The sequence below is a fragment of the Crinia signifera genome, chromosome 19 (genome assembly GCF_055691185.1).
Source record: "Crinia signifera chromosome 19, ASM5569118v1, whole genome shotgun sequence".
Classification (NCBI taxonomy): domain Eukaryota; kingdom Metazoa; phylum Chordata; class Amphibia; order Anura; family Myobatrachidae; genus Crinia; species Crinia signifera.
The window spans coordinates 41,436,114-41,459,737 of record NC_139226.1 but is presented as its reverse complement, the minus strand read 5'-3'; the positions used below and the strand labels follow the sequence as shown (position 1 = coordinate 41,459,737).

General features: G+C 43.5%; 1 protein-coding gene across 2 annotated transcripts in view; it reads right to left on the bottom strand.

Annotated features, from left to right (window-relative positions):
- SHANK1 (SH3 and multiple ankyrin repeat domains 1) overlaps positions 1–23,624 on the bottom strand; it is a 463,174-nt gene that overhangs the window by 254,553 nt on the left and 184,997 nt on the right. For both annotated transcript variants that reach the window (XM_083162439.1, XM_083162440.1), the window contains exon 2: positions 22,498–22,809. In XM_083162439.1, coding sequence (XP_083018565.1) covers positions 22,498–22,770 — 273 coding nt within the window. In that variant the 5' untranslated portion in view covers positions 22,771–22,809. The remainder of the gene's footprint in view (positions 1–22,497; positions 22,810–23,624) is intronic.

Below are 23,624 nucleotides of genomic sequence, written 5' to 3'. Positions count from 1 at the left end.
TACCATTTGCAGAATGGGTCTCAGCCTGTGATTGCACTCCTGTAAGCATTTGCAGTTGATCACTCACTTAGGTCCCAATTCGGCCCTGTCCTGGATGGGTGGGGTTTACGTATGCGCAATTATGGGCCTGTGCAAACCCAGGGAGCGAATGGCTTTGTCGAGTTTCACACTTGATGAGCCGTTTGCTCCAGGAGGGGCAGGCAGGTAGCAGCGAGGGGGAGGAAGCAGGGAAACGCCCATCATTTAATGGGCATTCCCATAAAAACAGTGGTCGTCCCCCTGCAGAGGAAGGCGTGGCGATACCTGCTGAGGGCAGGCGGCTGACATCACCTGACACATGACATCAGCGACCGCCCCCTTTCCGGCCATCTTTGTCCCAGATAAAAGTATATAGACTGTTATCCACAAATGGAGGATTTTCAATGTCCATTCGATTTTGATTTGATATTGCTTCTATAAGCAAAATCTAATAGAAAAAGTGGAAATCACACCGTGTGTATAAGGGATACATTTACTAAAGCTTCAAAACATAAAAATAAGTGACGTTGTCCATAGCAACCAGATTCTGTTGGTCATTTCTCTATTGCATCCTGGAAAATGACAGACAGAATCTGGTTGGTTGCTATTGGCAACATCACCTTTTTTAATTTTTTCATTTTTAGAAGCTTTATTAAATTTCCCCGTAAGTGTGGCCATTAGACCCATAAGTCACCCTGGGGGATGCAGCTAATGGAATCTATCGTGTCAGAAATAGTCTGTATTTTATTATAGGCTTTGTACATCACCGGAGGACAAAAAAAGAGGCTATCACGCTATTGGCTGGCGTTGTTTAACACTTTCATTTCCAACACACGGTTCAAAGAGAGGAATTCCGCCTTAGGCTGCATTTAGTCTTACAAGTCTTAGAAATATCGCCATGATGCTTGTTATGTAGGCTTTCACATTGCAATGCATAGAGAAGCTATCGTTGATGTAACTGTTTATTGGGAAGAATTCTCAGAACGTCGATGAATACATCCATTGTTGCTGGCAATAAATCAGCACCCAAATTATAGACCGGTTATCAGCACCCAAATTATAGACCGGTTATAAATGATGGCACAAAGTAATAATGAATGTACACCCGTCAAAACAGCGCCGTAGCTGTAATGGGTGCGGGGTGGGTAAACCCTTCACCCAGGAGAAATTTGCTGGTGTCCATACTTACCCAGTAAGTATGGGCAATACGGATGGTGTAATGGTTAGCATTACTGCCTCTCAGCACTGAGGTCATGGGTTCGATTCCCACCATGGCCCTAACTGTGCGAAGTTTGTATATTCTCCTTGTGCTTGTGTGGGTTTCCTCCGGGTACTCCGGTTTCCTCCCACAATCCAAAAATATGCTGGTAGGTTAATTGGCTCACAATAAATTAACCCTAGAATGTCTGTGTGTGTGTGTGTACATTTGGTAGGGCATATAGATTGTAAGCTCCACTGGGGCATGGACTGATGTGAATGTTCAAATATTCTCTGTAAAGCGCTGCGGAATATGTGTACGCTATATAAGAAACTGCTAATAAATTATAAATCAATAATACATAAAATACCCTTCCTATCAAGAGGAAGATGGATCACCTGACTACCTCTTATATACCTCCACCTAAGCTACCACCCCTTCTACACCTGATTGGCTACCCCATCTACACTGCACTTCTATGGGTAAGTGACACTCTGATTTCTATCTTTGTCATACCATCCCAAACTGCACCGACTCTTATATTCCCTCATGCCTAGGCAGCCCTCGCTCTCTCTATTCGCAGCACCATACAGGCAGTGATACTATTGGGGTAACGGCATCAGCACATCAGACAGCAAAGAATTAACTTCCTTCCATGCATGTGTTATCTAAGCAGGAAACATTGCGGGTAATTCAGATCTGACTGTACGGCCGCGGATTTCCACGGCGGTCGATTATTGATACACTGTCCATGTGCACAGTCCGTAGAATGGATGCGTGAGGCCATCCTGCAATGAAGTCCTGCTACTTTTACTACTCACAAGGTGATTGACAGGAAGTAGGCATCTGGGGGTGAAAACCACCCATTTAGTGGGAGTGCTAAGGAAAATGCAGACGTGCCTAGTAAAACATTGGGAGTGTCCGAGAAGACTGTCATTTTAGGGGAGGCCACTGCAAATTTGCAGCCCTGCGATCAGGTCTGGAAAGATGGCAGCGATGCAATGAGCAAAGTAGAGGGGGGCTTGCCCTTACACGGATAGAACCACCATGCATGATTGCAGGTTATGGGGGGCACTGAATGGTGAGGGTGTCTGCTGAAATTGGGCCCATTCATCTCCTAAATTGCCTCTACATCAAATACATATTGCAATTCTGAAAGTCAATGTGGCAAAGACAGTATTCAAGCTATTAATTAACTATGGAGAAGAGACATCAGTAAGGCCCATTGTCTTAGCAATACTCATTTCCTAGTGAATATGGAAGCTGCATTTTTACACATTTTGGTTGAGCCGCACAGCCGCAGCCTCCCCTGTGAATAGGTGACAGGTACTTACTATTATTACATTTGTCATTGATTTGTGAGATGCCACAGTGCTCTGTAGAACAGACAGCGGGGAAAACAGCATCCATAAAAAAAGGATTTAGAAGGGAGACAGAATAAATGCAGATGTGAAAACAGATGGTAAAGAGTTCCCTTCTCTGTACCAGAGGAAGAGAGACAAAAGGAGAGAGTGTGGCTCTGTGCAGTGTATGGGGCAGCTGGGAGGATGTACCACTGTGGGTAGATTAGGAGTAGTGACTCATGTAGTAAGTCATTAAAGGACTTGAAGGCTGGGGGGAAAACCTATTGTAAGCTGCTGATACTTCGGACCCTCGCGGCGGGTCTCCTTCTCGGACTTGCGGCAGATTCCGATACGTCACATCTGCTGCTGTAGCATGTGGTTGCATCGTTACGGGGATGCTTTAAGTCAGTTCTTTACAGCCCTACCAGTGATAGCATCTTGTTTGCTATTTCTCCTGCTGCTGGCCTGTTCCTGCCTAGGATTCTTCCGTTCCTGGTCTTTCATCCAGTCCCTTTTATCTGCCTGTTCCGGTAGCCTGTCAGGGGTCGTGAGTTCGGTCTGGACATCTTCTTTCTATTATTAGATGCCTGGTTCTTGTGTGAAGTTTTTTTTATCTGTTGGGTGGTTTGCTGTGCTTTGTCTTGTTAGTATCATTGTGTATGCATCTCGGTCGCTTTAGTTTTGATTCTGCAATTTGATCGCTACTTAGCTTTTGCGGCTGTCTGACCGGTCTCTTTGGTTTCCATTACCTCGTTTAGGGTTCCTTTAGTTAGTTCTCCTTTTGTAATTTCTCTGGGGATAACTGGCTCTTTGTCCTCTGGAAGACCTGGTGGCACCTGAGTTGGGGCAGACCTATCGTGGCTATTTTAGGTGAACCCTAGTATAGCAGGAGCCAGTCATCCCTGAGAAGATCAGGCAGTGTAGGAAGCGCTGTGACCATTCTAAACAGTGATCACCGCTTTGAGTTACAACCACATCATAACACCTATGGCAGGGAAATCTATAGATGTGTATTGGCACACAATGAGACTTTTAGGTGGCAGAAGAAGTTATAAAAGAAGTGTCCTATAGGTGTAGATCCTAAAGAGAAAGAAGCAAGAGTATCACAACATGAAGATATGTTGTATAGAAGATCCACAGTCCTAGCCAGATTAAGGGAAGGAGCCAGCACGGAATTAGTGCAGAGGGTGTTGCTATTCCTGTTTGTGGCAAGATAGATGATACAGTATAGGGATGCCAATCCCGGGGCATTTTTTCAATGCCGGTATTGAAAAATGCCGGGATGACGGGACTGGCCTCCCTAGAAAAAAAAAGCCTGCCCCACACATTTACTGTGGCAGGGAGCAGGGCGGAAGGAGAAGAGTGCCTGGGAGCTGCGAGAAGGTCCAAAAATCGGCGATGCGGCAGGGAGTAAAGAGAGGCGGTGCTGGAGCTCTGGACCATACCTGGGACACATGTCACCAGCCCACATCTGGTCTGTTTCTACCCTATTAGGCAAGCTACCTAGTGTGTCACCCAACTACTCTTGTCATGTCCGGAACTGGGTGCAGCCAGTCTAGTTAAGCAGGTCAGTCACAAACTGTTGCACACAATATTTTTTAGGAGCGCCATTCCAAACACTAGAATGCATTCAGGTTCCTTGTTTTTCATCAGATGGCATTCAAACTAATGAAATGTTTACTAATACCACTTTCACATAGAAATGCTGGGACACACAATGGGATTTGGACACCGGTCCACCACGGGAGAGACCTGGCATCAACCCAGGATCGACTCAGGTTATGTGTGCAGTGTGATAGGAGTATACAGTATATGATATGTGCCCATAGACACTGCAGTATGTGAACCGCCTAGTCTATGCGTAGTTACAGCCTCTCAGTTTTGGCATGAGACTGTACTGATGTAACAAGAAGCCACAATCTTACAAAATGACTGAAAAGTGTTATACAGGGTCGTTGGATCTGCTGAGAGAAATCCCAAAATATTGCAACTTGCTATATTTTGAAAAGGTTAATTATTAATAGCAGAAACGTGTGATGAAGTGTCTTGGGCGGTGGTTTTAGATTTCGATTTCATATAAAAATGACGCGTAGCAGACCCTCAGCAGAGAGCTCATCTCCTGAATAATTCCTTTTATAAACATTTCTCTACAATAACACAAGTCTGCTGCTGGTGAATAAAGGTCTAGTTCCGAGATCCACACAGATACGAAGGAACAAAGGAGTAGATTTATTAAGCTTGGTGAAGTGATAAAGTGTCTAGTTTTTATCACCGGCCAATCAGCTCCTAACTGTGAAGTTACAGGCTTGGTTTAAAAAATGACAGGTAGGAACTGATTGGCTGGTGATAAAAAACCAGACACGTTATCACTTCACAGAGCTTAATAAATGTGCCCCAAAATCTATAATGCAGAATGGGTGGGGCTTGTTCGGCAGATATGGCCCTTGATCACGACAGTAGGTTCTCTACGACAAATTAACTGATTTAGAGGTGAACATATTTGCGCATCTTATGATACACCCAATGTAAGCAGGCGTACATCCAGCATGACAAATGTGTAAACTGTACACAACAGTATACAGATGTGGCTTAACAGCGTAGTAGTAAATGCTTTAATGGCATTTTTATATTTGCCCACAATATAGTAATATAATAAAGAGTCATACAAACAACTTATCATTTAATAATGTAACCAGGGTTGCCTCCCCTCCTGGAATGGCCGGTAGGCTCCCGAAAATCAGATCTCCCTCCCAGCCCCCCGGAAAGGTGGGCAACCCTCCCAGATACCCCCCTGCGGCAGTGTTAATTTCCTGCAATTAACAACTTTTCGAGGGGGATGATGCATATTTAGCCCCATCCCCTCCTCTTAAGCTAGGTACACATCTATACAATCCCTATTTCTGGCAACCGTTCGGCCTACCGTACTCCCGTCGGACCGTCCACAAACAACAGCCGACACGCGCATACACACCTGTACAATTTTATTTGCGTCGTCTGATGTACTCCCGTCCAAACAGTCGCAAGAAAAAAATTGTACCACCATACACACTGTCTCGATTTGGGCTATTGACACGTCACATGTGACCAAAATTATCATAATGGACTGGGATAGGGCATAATTATAGCTGTCACCCTTTTACCTATTTAAAAAAAAAACGGCGTGGGGTCCCCCCCACAGCCGTAACCAGCACCAGGCTGAAAGAGCCGGGGCTGGTATTAACAAACCAGGAAACCCGACAAATAGGGCTTCGCTGATTTTTTAAAACCAGCCCCAGGCTCAAGGTCCGGGGCTGGTTCCCAAAATACGCGGGACAAAATGACCAGGGGTCCCCCGTATTTTAAGAACCAGCCCCAGGCCAAACCAGCCAGCAGGGTAATGCCACAGCCGGGGGACACTTATTATATAAGGTCCCGCGGCCAAAGCATTCAGCCCTCTGACCGGTCAGCGTGGCCAGGGGTCCTGGGGGAGTGGGGACCCCCTCAATTAAGGGGTCCCCCCCCTCCAGGACTTACCTGACCAGGCTGAAGCCTGGTGCTGTCCCCAGTGGCCCTGTGCGGTGGCCACCGGGCTGATCATTGTGTGAAAAAAAATAGAAAAAAACTATTGTTTTTTCCTGTGGAACTATGAGTCCCAGCAAGCCTCCCCCGCAAGCTGGGACTTGGAGAACCACAAGTCCCAGCCTGCGGGGCATTAAAGGGCCCGCTGGGTCTTGTAGTTCCACAGTAAAAAAAATAGTTAAATAAATACACACTGACACATATGAAAAATAAAAGTTTAATACATACATTACACAAACACACTGATACTTACCTATCTTGATCCCGTAGGTAGGTCCCAGGGTCCGGCTTTGGCAGCGGGACCTTATATAATAAGATTTTTTTTTTTAGTCACCCTGCCAGAGATGCTGCAGCTATGGAACACCCACATGGGCGTTCCAGCTTTGGCAGTATAGTCGCAAGGACGGCAGCATATCGGTCGAACGTGCGTACACACTGCGCTTTTGTACCGATATGAGGCCGTCCTGTCGGATGAAAATTAAACAGCAAAGAACCGTCGACCGACCGAGTATGGACGGTCAAGACAGTTTTTTGCCGTTTATCGCTCGTATGGGACAGCGTACACACATATAAAATTGAACGGCTGTCCGACCCAGAACGAAAGAACGGCCCGACAACTGTATATATGTGTACCCAGCTTAAGACCTGCAAATTGCGGGATTGGCAGTACTGGGGACGGGGCTTGATGATGTCTACACCAGACCCCGCCCCCGAAGTGCTGCTGACAGTCTCCTCTCTGAGCTTCTCCCGGAGAGGAGACTTTAAAAGTAGGCAACCCTGGGTAACAACCAGCCGGGAATTCTCTGGAAATCTCTAAAACCTCTTTAACACTGCACTTATAACCCAGGTTATTGGCTGCTGAAGTTGCAGTGTGAAAGCACCAAACTGAATCAATATTAGGTCGACATGAACTGTGTCGACCACCGAGGTGACACATGAAATAAGTCCACATGGCTAATGTTGACAGAGTTGGAAGGTCAACAGAAGCATTATGTCGACAATCAAAAGGTCGACATGATGTTTTAACATTTTTTGTCCCAAATGTCGACATAGTCGACATGGACACTGTCAAAGTGTACAGCTGTGCTCGGCACACTCTTCTATTTTCCCTTCACACCCTAGTGGGTGGTAGGGCATGAAATACTGCCTAATATGTGTCGACCTATGACCGTAATAACTACTTGAAGACCCAACAGTGTTAAATGAAGCGGTAATTTACAATGCATTGTGGGTTGGGAAAATAGTTACACACCACAAACCCTTATGGGGATATTCAATCCCGGGTCACGACTGCCGGGCTGGCCCGACAGCCGTGACCCTGTCCTGTTCTCGGCCGGCTCGACTGGTAATCGGCAGGCGGGATTCAATGTCCCGCCTGCCGAACATTGAAAAGGAGGCGTTGCCGCGAGATACGCCCGTGGATCATCGAGCTGCAGCTTGGAGCTCAACAATCCATGGCCGTTCTCGGCAGAACAGGCTCGACTGCTTCTGAAGTCGGGTCCATTCTGCCGAGATTAGGGTGGCCAATCCCGGGATCGGGATCGGCGGGATCCAGGGATTTGGCCCCTAAAACGCCGGGATTTCAATCCCGGGATTGGAGTTTCCAATCCCGGGATTTCGGGATTAGACTGCGCATGCGCAGTCTAATGCCGGGCAGCATCTGAGCAAGTGCTCAGACGCTGTCCGGCTACTCCCGTTCGGCATTGTGGCTCTGCGCAGTGTGACGAGGCCAGAGGTCACGCTGCGCAGGCCAAGCAGCTGCGCAGCCCCGTCCTGTCATCGCCCGCCTGCCTGCTCGGCCGCCCGCACACCTCCCTGCCCGGCTCCTGAAGTGAAGTGGCTGCCTCCCGCCCGTCTCCCGGCATCAGCAATGGACCGCCCACCCTCCCAGCTTCACCGACCACCTGCCCGGCTGCACCGCATCGCACATGTAAGTAAATATGCGGGGTGGGTTTTTTAATTAGGGAAGCCAATCCCGGGGATCCCGGGAATCCCGGGATTGGGCATTTTTCAATCCCGAATTCCGGGATTGAAAAAATGCTCTGGGATTGGCTTCCCTAGCCGAGATCCCTGTTGGGAATAGCGTGGGAGATGGAATACCCCCCTTAGTGGTAAATATGTCCTACAGGCAATGAGGGCAGGAACAGCTAGCAACTTATTGGCAATTGGTAATGAGCCAAAGTTCTAAAATCTATTTAATTTGGTCATTTCGATATTTCATTTATTTACATATTTATTGTTTTTGAAAAAAATATAACAATATTTTACTTAAATTTATAATACGTATATGTTCATACTGAATGTGGCTTATACTTCATGGAAGGGTACTTATGTAGTATCTGGACGCCCGATAAAAAAATCGGGTCCATCGCATCGCATCGATCGTATGCAATGCGATGCGATGCGATGGACCCGATTTTTTCATCAGATTCAATGTTAAAATGGAGTCCATTTTAACATAGGATTCTATTGGAAAATGGGCCCATTTCATTTCCCCACTATCCAAGTGGGCATGGAGTCGGATATAAACCTGTGGCGAGCGTAGCGAGCCACCGAGCCCGAAGCGTGGCGAGCGAAGCGAGCCCCGCGAGGGGACACAGGATACTGTTTAAGAAATCTGCGTTCGCTCGCCACGCTTCGGGCTCAGTGGCTCGCTACGCTCGCCACAGGTTTATATCCAACTCCATGCCCATTGGATAGTGAGGAAATGAAATGGGCCCATTTTCCAATAGAATCCTATGTTAAAATGGACTCCATTTTAACATTGAATCCGATGAAAAAATCTGGTCCATCGCATCGCATACGATCGATGCGATGCGATGGTCCCGATTTTTTTATCGGGCGTCCAGATACTACATAAGTACCCATGGAAGTAAAAAATAAATATTGTTTGCTCCCGGTGTATTGAGAACAGCTTTTATGACCTTCTGTACCGTGTGCAGGCCTGATATCATTTTAAAAATAAAACAGGCTATTCTCTATGTCTATAACACATTCGTAGGCAGCACAGAAAAAAAGAAATACCAGACAAAACTACAAAAAAGTAATCACCATAAAATATGATAAAACAAAAACAAAAATAGCAATTGTATATATATGCACACAATAAAAATATAAAATATGAAGTGTTTTCAATAAAGGCACTATTACATGTGTGCAGCTCTCTTATAAGAAAGATTATGCCTGCAGGTGCTATTTTTGTCTGTTTTTTGATCAACAAATCTGTGAGAGATGTGCACAATATAAACTAAAAATTCCAGCGTTGCTCACATTTGTTATATAAATTCGAATAAAAAATGTTGTGTAAAAAAAACAGATTGTAGCCCCCTCCCAGTCTGCTGCTACTCCCCACACCATTGCTCTGCCCTGATCAGCCCGCCTCCACCAACCTGTCAGCTGCAGTACCATTCTGAGCACCCTCTCTGACCATTGCCCCGTCCCTACATAAGGGTAAGTTTAGTAAAGCTTCTAAAAAACAAAAAGAGGTGATGTTTTCCATAGCAACCAATCAGATGATGTCTATCATTTTCTAGGATGCAATGGAGGAATTATACACAGAATCTGAACGGTTGCTATCAGCAACATCACCTCTTTTTGTTTTTAGAAGCTTTATGAAATGTACCCCTTACTCTCCATCCTGCAAACACAGGGGAGAGACCATGGCCCACCGGTTCAGACACCCCACCCATTCAGGCTACCTGTAAAATATAACTTGTAATATTCTCTAAGAAGGGGTTTGGCCACACCTCCTCTGCATAAGCCACACACCCTCCTATAATGGGGCCTGGCAAAGTTATCGCCGCCCAATGTCATGATGACCCATTTTGATTGGCAGGAGGGCGGACCTATATGTAGGTTTTATAGAAGCGAAGCAGGCCCCCATGTCCGTCCGTGCTGCTCCACCACCAGGTAACTGACCCTCTAATAGACTAGCAATATATATTTCAACTGTACAGTCTGTAACCTGACCCCCAAATGAGGTGTCCTGTAGCCTTGAGACAGTCTGACACTGCTTGCGACGACTGACGTATTAAAAAAGTCTGATCCAGCTGGATGACAACGATATATGTCTGATCAGTGATCCCAATACAAAACATGTTGGAAGATCTGTATTTCAGAATTATCGTGGGACAGGATGACCCCAGAAGAATGGCCTGGAGGATGAGCCTTTCACATATGACACAGGCCTGGTTGGGGGAATCGTTATTTTACAGTCTTATTGGGGTATGGGTAAAAACCGGACCCGGACAAGACCACGGACCACCGGACCGGACATCAAAATCTGCATTCCAGAGCTTGTAGTGTCTGGTCCTGGGGGGGGGGGGGGTGTCCTGTCTTGAGGGGCTTCATGGTATAGCTGTCACCAGGGAGAGGAGGAGGGGGAGAATAAAGCCTCCCTGTATGGTCCGGGCATGTAGCAAAATCCGTAACGGATTGGACCACACGGCGAGGCTGTAATCTCCCCTTCCTCATGTCCCTGGTGAAAGCTATCACAGGTATCCCCCGGGCCAGACACTACAAGCTCTGGAATGCAGATTTTGATGTCCGGTCCGGCGGTCTGTGGTCTTGTCGGGGTCCGGTTTTTACATAGTCCCGTCTCATTGTACTTCTACTGTACATGGAGATGATTAAATATAGGGGGCCCGTGTGTAGGCCCCTTTATACTGTATCTAGAGAAAGAACTATAGATAAAACTATTACGTATGTACTGTTCTCCTAAATACATATGGGATATGGGCTAGGGGCTATAGATAAAATGTATTCTTTGCCTAGAGATTGCATTCCTTTTTACTCCCTAATATACTTTCACTGAGCAACAATGTAAGGTACGGTAAGTGACGTATCCAATATCCTGGGGGGTACTGAAGCCATTAATAAAGATATTACATGGCATATAGTAACCCTCAGCAAATGTTACTATAAAACAGCCATATGAAAGAGCCACTTAATTATCCTTGATTAATTTTACAGCATAACTGTATTTGTGTTCTCATCCGTGGCATTGTGGTAATATCCTGGGAAGGCATTGGTTTGTTATACTCTCATACACTGCTTATACGACTGCCAATGACAGTTTTGTATGTTTGTCTCATAGTGTGAGCTGTTTAAAAATAATTTAAGAGCCCCGTAGTGCTGCAGCCAGACAGCTGTCAATCAACGGCAAGCGTCAGAAAGTCACAGCACAGAGCACAGCTGCCGGGCATAGACTGTCTGGAGAGAGTGCAGAGGGCAAGCCACTGATCATTCAATTACACTGAGTCTTACAATGGCATCCAATATAACTGCATAAGCCCTTTCACTACTGGTTAGCCCATCATTGGGGACAGTCCTTTTATTGGGATTACCAAAGTCAAAGGAGCAATTGAGACTTAATTAAATATCTATGTATACATTATTATAATTGAGTTCGCATTCTCCAACAAACTTTACAACGATGGGTAGATGTATGAAGGGACATTATGGGGAAAAGTGCAGATTGATGAACGGTCAGTAGAAATAAAGAAATGACAGATGGTACGTGGCGCAATGCTGCCTTAGGTTGCCAATCCCTGAAGATACACCTTTACTTCAAAGTACAGAAATTTCAAAAAAATGGGATATCAAACCAGTGGCGCAATGAATAATACTTAAAGTTTATGTGTCCAGACTCTTCCTGGTGTGACAATGATGATGCTCCGGTAGGTCGGGTTTATCCAGGTGAAGGTGATGAACGTGGAAAAAATATAATAAACAAAAATTAGAATACTGTGTATGTGTCTATTTATTATAAACGCTCAGTGGCGTAGTGTTAGTTATATATATGGAGAGTGTTTAGATGCCCCTTAGGCGTACCAGAACTCACGTGGGTTCAAGATGGTACTCCTCTTATAAATGGTTTCTTTATTTGGTTAACCGAAGGGGGATGTAACTTCTCCAGATCAATATGTGCATAAACCGTGATGATTCCGTGGTAACTTGGAAAAATAGAGAAGTGTCTGAGATCTAGAGTCTCAAATATATATAGGTACAGTAGGTAATGTGAGAGCTGTGTAAGTACAAAAACCTAGACAGCGTACCTCACTTACTGGAAGAAAAGGGGAGATACATATGTAAAGGTATCTTTATATACTTGGGGGAAAGCGTACCCCTACTCACGATGTTTCGCGGGATTTTCAAACCTATAGAGGTTTCTTTTCCTGTGCAGTATCTCACTAATTAGATATTATCGATAGACGGATGGATCCCAGTGTTTTCACAGTTGCTCAGGGAAAAAAGAAAATTTGTCTGAGAAATATGGTCTCATCATATGTGTGTATAATAGATGATGTGAGGGCTGTATAAGTACGGCAGAACTTAAACAGCGTACCTCACTTACTCAAAAGGAAGGAAGGGTACACATATAAAGGTGTCTTTGTAGGCCAAAAGGAAAGCATACCCCTACTCACGATGTTTTAAGGGGTTTTCAAACCTATAAAGGTTTCTTTTCTAGCACGGTGTCTCACTGGTTTGTTAGTGTTCCCAGGTGCATAGAATATAAAGAAATTTCACCAATATAAGGAAATATCCTTTTAGATTCAATATAGATGTTTTCAACACCATAATATGGTGGCGTACCTTTTGATAGGGGGCAGAAAGCCCATAAAGGTTTCTTTTATCCAAAATATCAGAAGGCCAGTTCAAGGTAAAAAAACTCCACAAAATTTAATAGATAAAATAATACAGAAGTCCCATGGGCAGGTCATAAGGACATACACAAAAGCATAAAATCCAAAGGTTCACAAGAGATGATCCAAAAACAATTTCCAGAAAAAATAAAAAATAAAAAAATACTGTTAAAAAGATTCAATATACATACATCCGGAAGTGTGGCTGCTCACTTATCTCTGGCACGATCAACGCATTTCGGTCTTGATGACCTTTATCAAGCCACACTTCCGGATGTATGTATATTGAATCTTTTTAACAGTATTTTTGTTTTTTAAAAAAAATTTTGGAAATTGTTTTTGGATCATCTCTTGTGAACCTTTGGATTTTATGCTTTTGTGTATGTCCTTATGACCTGCCCATGGGACTTCTGTACTATTTTATCTATTAAATTTTGTGGAGTTTTTTTACCTTGAACTGGCCTTCTGATATTTTGGATAAAAGAAACCTTTATGGGCTTTCTGCCCCCTATCAAAAGGGTTGAGTAAGGTACGCCACCATATTATGGTGTTGAAAACATCTATATTGAATCTAAAAGGATATTTCCTTACATTGGTGAAATTTCTTTATATTCTATGCACCTGGGAACACTGAAATTGAAAATCTGTGAGTTCCATATCCCATCAACGATACCAAACCAGTGAGACACCGTGCTAGAAAAGAAACCTTTATAGGTTTGAAAACCCCTTAAAACATCGTGAGTAGGGGTACGCTTTCCTTTTGGCCTACAAAGACACCTTTATATGTGTACCCTTCCTTCCTTTTGAGTAAGTGAGGTACGCTGTTTAAGTTCTGCCGTACTTATACAGCCCTCACATCATCTATTATACACACATATGATGAGACCATATTTTTCAGACAAATTTTCTTTTTTCCCTGAGCAACTGTGAAAACACTGGGATCCATCCGTCTATCGATAATATCTAATTAGTGAGATACTGCACAGGAAAAGAAACCTCTATAGGTTTGAAAATCCCGCAAAACATCGTGAGTAGGGGTACGCTTTCCCCCAAGTATATAAAGATACCTTTACATATGTATCTCCCCTTTTCTTCCAGTAAGTGAGGTACGCTGTCTAGGTTTTTGTACTTACACAGCTCTCACATTACCTACTGTACCTATATATATTTGAGACTCTAGATCTCAGACACTTCTCTATTTTTCCGAGTTACCACGGAATCATCACGGTTTATGCACATATTGATCTGGAGAAGTTACATCCCCCTTCGGTTAACCAAATAAAGAAACCTTTATAAGAGGAGTACCATCTTGAACCCACGTGAGTTCTGGTACGCCTAAGGGGCATCTAAACGCTCTCCATATATATAACTAACACTACGCCACTGAGCGTTTATAATAAATAGACACATACACAGTATTCTAATTTTTGTTTATTATATTTTTTCCACGTTCATCACCTTCACCTGGATAAACCCGACCTACCGGAGCATCATCATTGTCACACCGGGAAGAGTCTGGACACATAAACTTTAAGTATTATTCATTGCGCCACTGGTTTGATATCCCATTTTTTTGAAAGGTCAGTAGAAATGACTGTTCCGACAACTAGAGCTGTAAGGAACACTAGCTGTCGTAGACGCACAGCATTAACCCCAGCTGTCAGTTCCTACGCAATGTTTGGGTATGGGTGAAAACCGGAACCAGACGAGTGCCCAGAATACTGGACTGGAACTGCGGGGGGGGGGGGGGTGGTGTCTGTCCGGGGGTGTCACCAGGGAGAGGAGGAGGGAGAGAATAAAGCCATAATGTTTACTGTCCGGTCCGGCGTTCCGGGGTCTTGTACAGGTCCGGATTTTACATAGTCCCAAGACAAAAACTATTTTTTTTATGCAATATTGCTGCTGGTGGACTTCTGACCGGGCATGCCCAAAATGTATGCAGCGCCGGTCTGTGACAGCAGGGACATGAACATTTGTTTGCTGCCGGAGCACACCATGTTGCTTGCATTAGGGTGTCTTATCACTTTGTCTTCATACTGTAGGTTATTTTTAAAATGGTGCTTACCATACAAGCCTCACCACTGGGATGAGCTTTTGTTTGTGAGCCCAGGTGATACCGAGGTATGTAGGGTTGTCCTTTATTTAATTCAGGTGCTGTGCAATGTTACATGGTTGAAATTTCTAGACCCAAGACAGAGGGACAAGCAACCAGTTTTTTCAAGTTTGACTATCAAGCTTGATATATTCATGGGGCGTTGCAGGACATCTAAGGAGAATATCCTGCAGTTGTGTGAGCAGATTGTTGGTTTTGTAGAAATGAAGAAGGTGACGCAGGTTAAATCCATACAAGGGTGCTCAATTTGTGTCGCATAAGACCTAAGGGGTGTGGTTTTCTGTAGTATGGGGGTGTGGTTTTATGTAGTATGGGGTGTGGTTTTATGTAGTATGGGGCATGGTTTTATGTAGTATGGGGTGTGGTTTTCTGTAGTATGGGGGTGTGGTTTTCTGTAGTATGGGGTGTGGTTTTCTGTAGTATGGGGCATGGTTTTATGTAATATGGGGGTGTGGTTTCATGTTGTAGGATAGAAGGACAACATTAATGGGTGACACAGGCGCATCTCATGGTGGTCTTGACTCTTAACTAATGAGTTGATAGATCATTCGGGTTTCGTTCTTACATGATTTTAGTGGTGTATGAATATTTTTTCCTTAAACTGTTTCAAGTTCATTTGTGGAGCTTTTATGGGCTCTGGCAAGCTTGGTTGGATTTATAGTGCTTGGGGTATGAGTATTGTGTGATACTTGACCAGAATGCTGCCATGGAGAAGGTCTGATGCAAATATGCTGCCTTTAACTTTTGGACATCAAAGCTCTGTATTGGTGTATTGGTGCAACATCCCAGGTGTCATACCGGCTACTGACAATGAAATTGCCCCATCTGCTCCTACTGTCCAGTTGTTACGGAGCATCGTTTTGTTTTCCCCCCCATCACCTGGTGATGACAACGAGATTGCAGACCCATTAAAAAGGTTTTCTGTGGGCTAGTTTTCAGTCTTTATTGTCATGCACTATTAGGTCATAGTTTCAACCATTCAGGGTTTAACATTAAATGCTTTGGAGTCCTATGGAAGCTTTATTTAGTTGATGCTGGGGCAGTGGCTGGACCTTGAGAGGTATTATTTAGTTTAGCCTTGTCCATGGCCCTTGTCGATGGCATCTTTGATGTTGAGTGAGCTTATTACTGGGACAAACGATCCATGAATTCAGGCTTGCCTTTTGTCATTGTCTCAAGTCAAAAAGAGATTGTATTGGGAAAGATCGACAAATTTAAGGTAGACCAATTAGGCAATGGTTCCTGGTTATCTCTTCCTCTGCCTGTGGATGCCCTGGTTAGGGGAGTGGCTGTTGCTGATGAATACTAGTTGCCCTTCTCCATGGTGTACATCCCTTCTGAAGCCAACAATGCTGCATTCTTATTTTCCATTGGTCAAAACCATGCTGTAGCTCATTATCTGTCAGCTCAATCATTTTCTTCTTTACCTCAGTAACTGAAGCAAAACAAGTTCCCTTGATTATAGATTTGACTTTAGGGGAAAGAAAGAAGTCACACTCTGATAGGTCTGGTGAATATGGAGGGTGTTCTAGCACTGCAATCTTTTTCTCAGCCAAAAACTTCTCCACAGTTGAGATTTATGTCATCCTGAATTGTGTTGTCCAGGTGGATGATGTAACCATGTTCCCATAACTCTGGCTTATTTCTTCTGATGTCAAAGAAAACAATTAAAATGGCTTTCAATTTGGATGTGCTTTGACGTTCTTCCTTCATTCTTGACGTTGATGGTGTCTTCCAGTGCATGGAATGACCTATTTGTCTCAGGACCTTACCAAAAAGATCCATGTTGCATCAATTACTTTATCTAAAAAAAATGTGAATCTGCATAAATTGGTTCCTAAGTATATGTACTGTATAAATTTGAGGCCTCGGTACCATCTTAACACAAACTATTGTCATGCTCAAGTTTTGATGCAAAACTTGCCTAACAGTTTCTTTGTCAATGTCTTTGCTGTCATTTGGACGCTAGGCCGACGGTCAGTTTAAACAATTTTTTCAATTTTTTTCCTACGTTTTCACCTGTTTATAATAAGCAAGGCCTTCTGGGATATTTGAAGTATTTTTACTATACATTGTTACTTGTACTAGACCATTTTCACTAAATACCTGCATCATCCATATATGTTTTTGACTTTATTTGCATGTGCTGTTACACAGAGTAATTTGAATATTTAAACTGAAATAGGCAGGAGATTATGGTGTGGCTGAGAGATGTTTTATTTATATTGGAGCGAGTGCCTATAGATGTTTGGTGGTGGCCATTTCCTCTTTAATACTGCGAGTTAGACAGTAAACAAGTGGACCCTGGGCAGGGCCTGATTAACCAATAGGCTGATTAGACTCCTGGGAGTGGGCGCATCTCCTGCAAAATCGATTGGCACGGTTGGGAAGTATGGCATATTAAAAATGTAGGGCTATTAAAAAAAAACTTTAATCATTGCTTTAAAAATATAGTTTTTATGACCAAGCTTTCCTAATGATTTTGGGGCAATAAACCATTCATATAAATGTTTTTTTTTGGGGTGGAGCTAACTTTTAATCCTCATTGTATTATGAGCTACACGTTGCTGTGTATGAAAATTTTATGAATCAATGTAAAGATAGTGAGTTTCCAGATAGACAGTCAAACTTGTGTCAATGGAATTGTGTTGCCTATTTCATTGCTTGTCTTTTGACCCTGTCGGCTTTTTCTACTACCTTTTCCATATCTCCCTTTTGACCCTGACGATCCAATAAATGTCACGACCATCGAATGATCTCTGTTCCCTTTAGCCGCATGTGAGGGAATGTGCTCTCGTACACATTCCCTCGCATGCTAGGAAGGGGATGCGGCTGGTGCTGGTTGCAGAGGGGGGGGGGTAGGGGAATGGTGGACATTTGGTGGGTTGTTGGCAGGCGGCACTGACCTCAGTGGCAAACACAGAATTTTTATAGGGTGGAGGGTATTGGAGCAAGTACGGGAGTCAGGGGGGGGGGGGGTGTTAACAGCCCCGAAAGTTGGTCTTTTTATATACTGGATACTGTAAGGAATACAGTATTGATATATTATAGTACAGATGGCCTATAGTATAGTCTGTTTCAAACATTTAAATAAGATAATTGGTTGTAAAAAGTTAAACATACATAATCAATACACAAACAGAACCAGTACTGCACTTTCTAAGCTCACAATTTCCCACTTCATGGTGAGGCTCCTGTCTCTTCCTCCTGGCAGCTGCTCTCTGGTCCAGGGCTCAGATCCACACACACAGCAAATGAGGTAGAAGAAGCTGGTACACTGGGCATGTGCAGCAGCTCTGGGCGACCAGAAACACCCCCTCCCCCTGCGTTTGCCTATGGACCAGTTCTCTAGGCTGCGAGTGTACACAGCCTAGCGATCAGATCTGAATAAGACCCTAAGTTAAAATAAAATATCTTGTAAGACTTCTGGAATCTCTATTTCCAGGGTGTAAGGACAGGTCACGGTGCAATGCTTATAATCTTATTATCTAGAGTTTGAGCAATTGTAAGGATGAGCTACTGTAAATTGCTGACTAAACACAACGCTCAATTTGTGTCTTCACAGCAGCAAATATTACACACCTAACAAAGTTTCCAGTGTCACTCGTTAAAGTGTTTTCCGAACATTCCCGGTAGCCCTTCATGTGCAGCACAGTACAGGATTTAATGAGTAGTTGGATGTGAGTGCAGGAGAGGGGCCGAAGGGAGACCGGTTTATTTGATTTTGTTTGTGCTGAGTTAGAGATTAATCATAACTTTGCAGGTAATGACCCCCACAGAGACCTCACGATAAGGATGGAAAATTAAGAGGAACTGAGCACAAAGCTATATCGGGCATCCCATATGGGCAGTCTAGCACTCAGGAAGGTGCTATTAAGCAGACTCCAGCACATTTAATAGAGCATCTAATGTACAAATAAATATACCAGGATTCTCTTTGACTAAGGTAGAACAGAAATTGGTAACTGTTAAATTGTTGAAGGCCGCTACTATATTTGGTATAGTAAGCACAGCAAAGAGATCATTATGTATTTTGCGATAATACTGCATACTTATATACTGCCATACTAGTGATACTTGTATACAGACATACAGTACTAGTGCATACTGCCATACTAGTGATACTTGTAGACTTATATACAGTTCTAGTGCATACTGCCATTCTAGTGATATTTGTATACAGACATACAGTAATAGTGCATACTGCCATACTAGTGATACTTGTAGACTTATATACAGTTCTAGTGCATACTGCCATTCTAGTGATACTTGTATACAGACATACAGTAATAGTGCATACTGCCATACTAGTGATACTTGTAGACTTATATACAGTTCTAGTGCATACTGCCATTCTAGTGATACTTGTATACAGACATACAGTAATAGTGCATACTGCCATACTAGTGATACTTGTAGACTTATATACAGTTCTAGTGCATACTGCCATTCTAGTGGTACTTGTATACAGACATACAGTAATAGTGCATACTGCCATACTAGTGATACTTGTATACTGGCATACAGTACTAGTGTTTGCTGGCATACTAGTGATAATTGTACAGTATATTGGCATACAGTACTAGTGTTTGCTGGCATACTAGTGATAATTGTACAGTATATTGGCATACAGTACTAGTGCTTACTGACATTCTAGTGCATACTGTCATACTAGTGATATTTGTATACTTATATACAGTTCTAGTGCATTCTGCAATTCTAGTGATATTTGTATACAGACATACTGTACTAGTGCATACTGCCATACTAATGATACTTGTATACTGTCATACAGTACTACTAGTGCATACTGCCATAGTAGTGATACTTGTATACTGGCATACAGTACTACTAGTGCATACTGCCATTCTAGTGATACTTGTATACTGGCATACAGTACTAGTGTTTGCTGGCATACTAGTGATAATTGTACAGTATATTGGCATACATTCTAGTGCATACTGACATACAGTATTAGAGCATACTGTCATACTAAGGATACTTACAGTGGCATACATTCACTACACACCCGAGGCAAAACAGTTATTAGCGGACTGGTTGGTACATTATTTCACTATTTTATCTCTCTCCAAGCTTGGATAACCCCCCCCCCCCCAAGTTTTAGTATAATAATTAGTGCATTTCCTTAAATCATCTTCTCCCCTCATTTCTTTAAGACACAGCAGCCGAGCTGTAGCTCACTTTCATCTGTTATCTAACATTCCAGGACTCTTCAGCTCAAAGGGGCTGCAAAGGTGGGTTGCGAGTCAGCAGTGACTGTAGCAAATCTCTATGTATCGAGTGGAGAAAGAGCCAAGCCACATCCAAGATCCTGAGATACATCCAAGCTTATCCCCCTACTTGGACCTTTTAATAGCCTGAACCACCTTTCACCAGGCTCCAGCACAGCAAACCAATTCCGGACCGGCTATCACCATCTTGGGCTGTTAGCCCCCCTTCTCCCTGGGCAGTGATCCACGGCGGTGTCATACCATCTCTCACCACCACTCCTGCCTCATTTCCATCGGAGAACCAGGTCCACACCTCCCGGACAGAGATTCACGGCGCTGGCCATTCCATCTTCCACCCACCATTCCTGTTCCACCAACATCTGGAGGCAGTTGGACCTACTAGCTGGGAATTAACCGGTACTTTCTCAGGTTCCCAGATGAGATCCTGATACTTCCTTATCCATCGGTGGTAACTATAACCATATATTGGCATACGAACTGTCTTCATCATTTTTTCTTGGAGCCCAGTGCATACAATACTCCCATTTTTCATCTTCGTTACCCCTTCCCCATTTTTTAATACATTGCGCAATTTTTTAACACATGAATTTTTTCTTTTTCTATGTTTAGAGAGTACTCTCTTAATTGTTATACTGTACAATAAATGTATTTTGTATTTTCTTAAACCAAGTGTTTAATTGTCATCATTCAGAAAAACCCAGCGCTGTATAAACCCCTCCTTTTTTCCTTTTATATTCTATACGGGGAGACTTACACCCTCCCTCATACAGCAGCTTTAATTGGCTTCGAGGTTCACTTTCTTCTTTCTATCGAGTGGAGAAAGATCTGTCCTATTTCAGCAACTCCCTTTCTTGGGGACCATATCACAGCTTGGAGCCACTGCCTCCTAAGCAAGGTTGTCAACACTCCCGAAATGGCCGGGAGGGTCCCGGAAATTGGGTCCCCCTCCTGGCCTCCCGGAAAGAGGGGCAACCCTCCCGGAAAGCAGTCTGACTCCCCTAACCCGCCCCCTCAACGGGGGTCTGTGAGTCAGATGACGCGAATCGGGTCATTTTAGCGCCGTCCACCGCAGTGTAATGCATGAAATACCGGCTGCTTTGGACATGCCCACAAGGCAGTCTGGCTCTGCCCCTGCCATGCCCCTTTTCCAATCGCAGCAGCGGCCTCACCCCCCTGCCTGAGCTGGCTGCCTTCTCTCGGAAAAGGCAGCCAGCAAGTAGGCAAATATGCTCCAAAGTCTGTGAGAGTGATGTGACTAGATAATTGTATACTGGCATGCAGTACTAGTGCATACTGACATACTGTACCTCTGTACTTGTTGGAGAGCTCTCCCTCACTCCCGAGAGAATAGACTCCCTTCCCAATTCCCCAGTGAAGTGAGCTTTCTGGATGCTTGATGTTCTAACGCACTGTAAAGATGCATACAGACTGTACAAATTTTTTTTAGCAATTTTTTTTGGACCAATTTCATTCATTTTGGCCCTTCTGAATAATATTGGCCAAAATATCTTTCAGTGTGTACACTGAAAGACACTGATGACCAATTTCAATTGAACCCAGTGTCCTGGACGAAAGATGTTGATGAAAAATGTTGACGAAAGACAAAAGACGAAAGATATCCAAATTGACCTGCATGCACCTTGATGAACAACTGGCGGGTATGCGCCTCATCACCAAAATTAATGAAATTGGTCAACAAAAATTGTACAGTGTGTATGCACCTTAAGTTACATCATCGTGGACTGACCGTAGACATCAGATTCCACCAACCATTTTGTACAATTAATGTATATTTAGAATGTGATTAGTTTCTAATGCTGGCCACACATCAGACCAACTTTCCTCCAACCATCCAACTAGTTGGTTGGTTGGACTGAAAATCTGGTACTGTATGGGGGCAACTGCCAATAAGCAATTTGCTCACAAACTCAGGAGAATGGACAAAAACATTCAGTGAAATTGTTTAAATCAAACAGATACATTGTCTGAGTGACAGTTGTTGTCCATTTTCAGATTTGGGAAAGAAAATGACTTAGTTACAAATTCCATTTGCTCCTCTCCAGTACCAGGTTTTTATTCCATCCAACCAACTAGTTGGATGGTTGGAGGAAAGTTGGTCTGATGTGTGGCCAGCATAAGTATACCGCCAATTTTTTGAAGGCTACTGTATGATAAATCTCCCCATAAGGCGATATTAGTCTTAGATCCCCCATGTTAGCCACCATAATGTTTGGTTCTTGTAGTCTGGCCTCCTATTGATCAGTAGAAAAGTCTGACTGCTCCAGAGTTATGTTGTATATATATTCAGTTATCGGCTCTGATTATATGGCAGTGTTGCACGTATGCTATTCCCTCTCCCCCGTATCCTTACTGTTTGATGCAGGTCAGGAATGCCAATGCGAAAGACCATCATGCTGAAGTGAGAGTCGTCGGGAACGGACATGGATCTCTCCTTTATTCTCCGTGCAGCTACCGAGGATGATGAAAGAGGGTTAGGACTAATATTGCTGGTGGTGGTAGGAGTGGGATTGTTTTTCCCTCCAGGGACCGGGTCCTCTCTGGAACTGTCGGAGTCCGACTCTCCCCCAGGGTATTCGGAGATGCTCCTCCTCTCCTCCTCGCTTGATACAGGACTCTGGGGCATTGTCAGGAAGGCAGAACCACAGCAGCATTACAGGGCCAGCTAGGTGTAATGAAAGGAAAACAAAACAATACAAACTTGTTAGCTATATGCATCAATTAAATAAATAATTAAATGATAAAAAGTACAGTAAACATAAAAATAAACTTAAATCATGTGCAACTGAAAACGTAACTACAGTATATGAACAAAAGAGATTTCATTCCATAGAAAAAAAAGCCATCTACAGAATGGATGCAGACGTAACTATTCAATAAGAAACTAGATGTAGTCTTAGGGGGTGTACACACGGTTCTATTTGGACACATTTTTTAATCGATCTTTCTTCTAGAAGCAAAATCTAATCGAAATTGATCAGTGTTAACTGCAATCAATCTAGATTTGATCCCGATGCGCAGCCCCGCGGCACTTCGATCAAAAGCAGAAATAGACTTGCCTGGCAAACAGTCGGCATTCGTAAATATCGGCACATATTGAATACCCACCAAAATACCAGTATCACATTACCACATTAGTGTCCCCAGATCATATTATGCCATACTATAGTGCCTTCAGTTCATATTATGCCACATTACAGTGTCCCCAGGTCATATTATGCCACACTATAGTGCCTTCACTTCATATTTTGCCACATTACAGTGTCCTAAGTTTAGATTATGTCACACTATAGTGCCTTCACGTATGCCTTTACTTCATAGTATGCCACATTACAGTGTCCCCAGTTCATATTGTGCCATAGTATAGTGCCTTAACTTGATATTGTGCCACATTACAATGCCCCTGTTCACATTATGTACCGTTATAATTCTCTCCAATTCATTTTATACCACACTACAATTAGTGAATGTGGCCCCTTC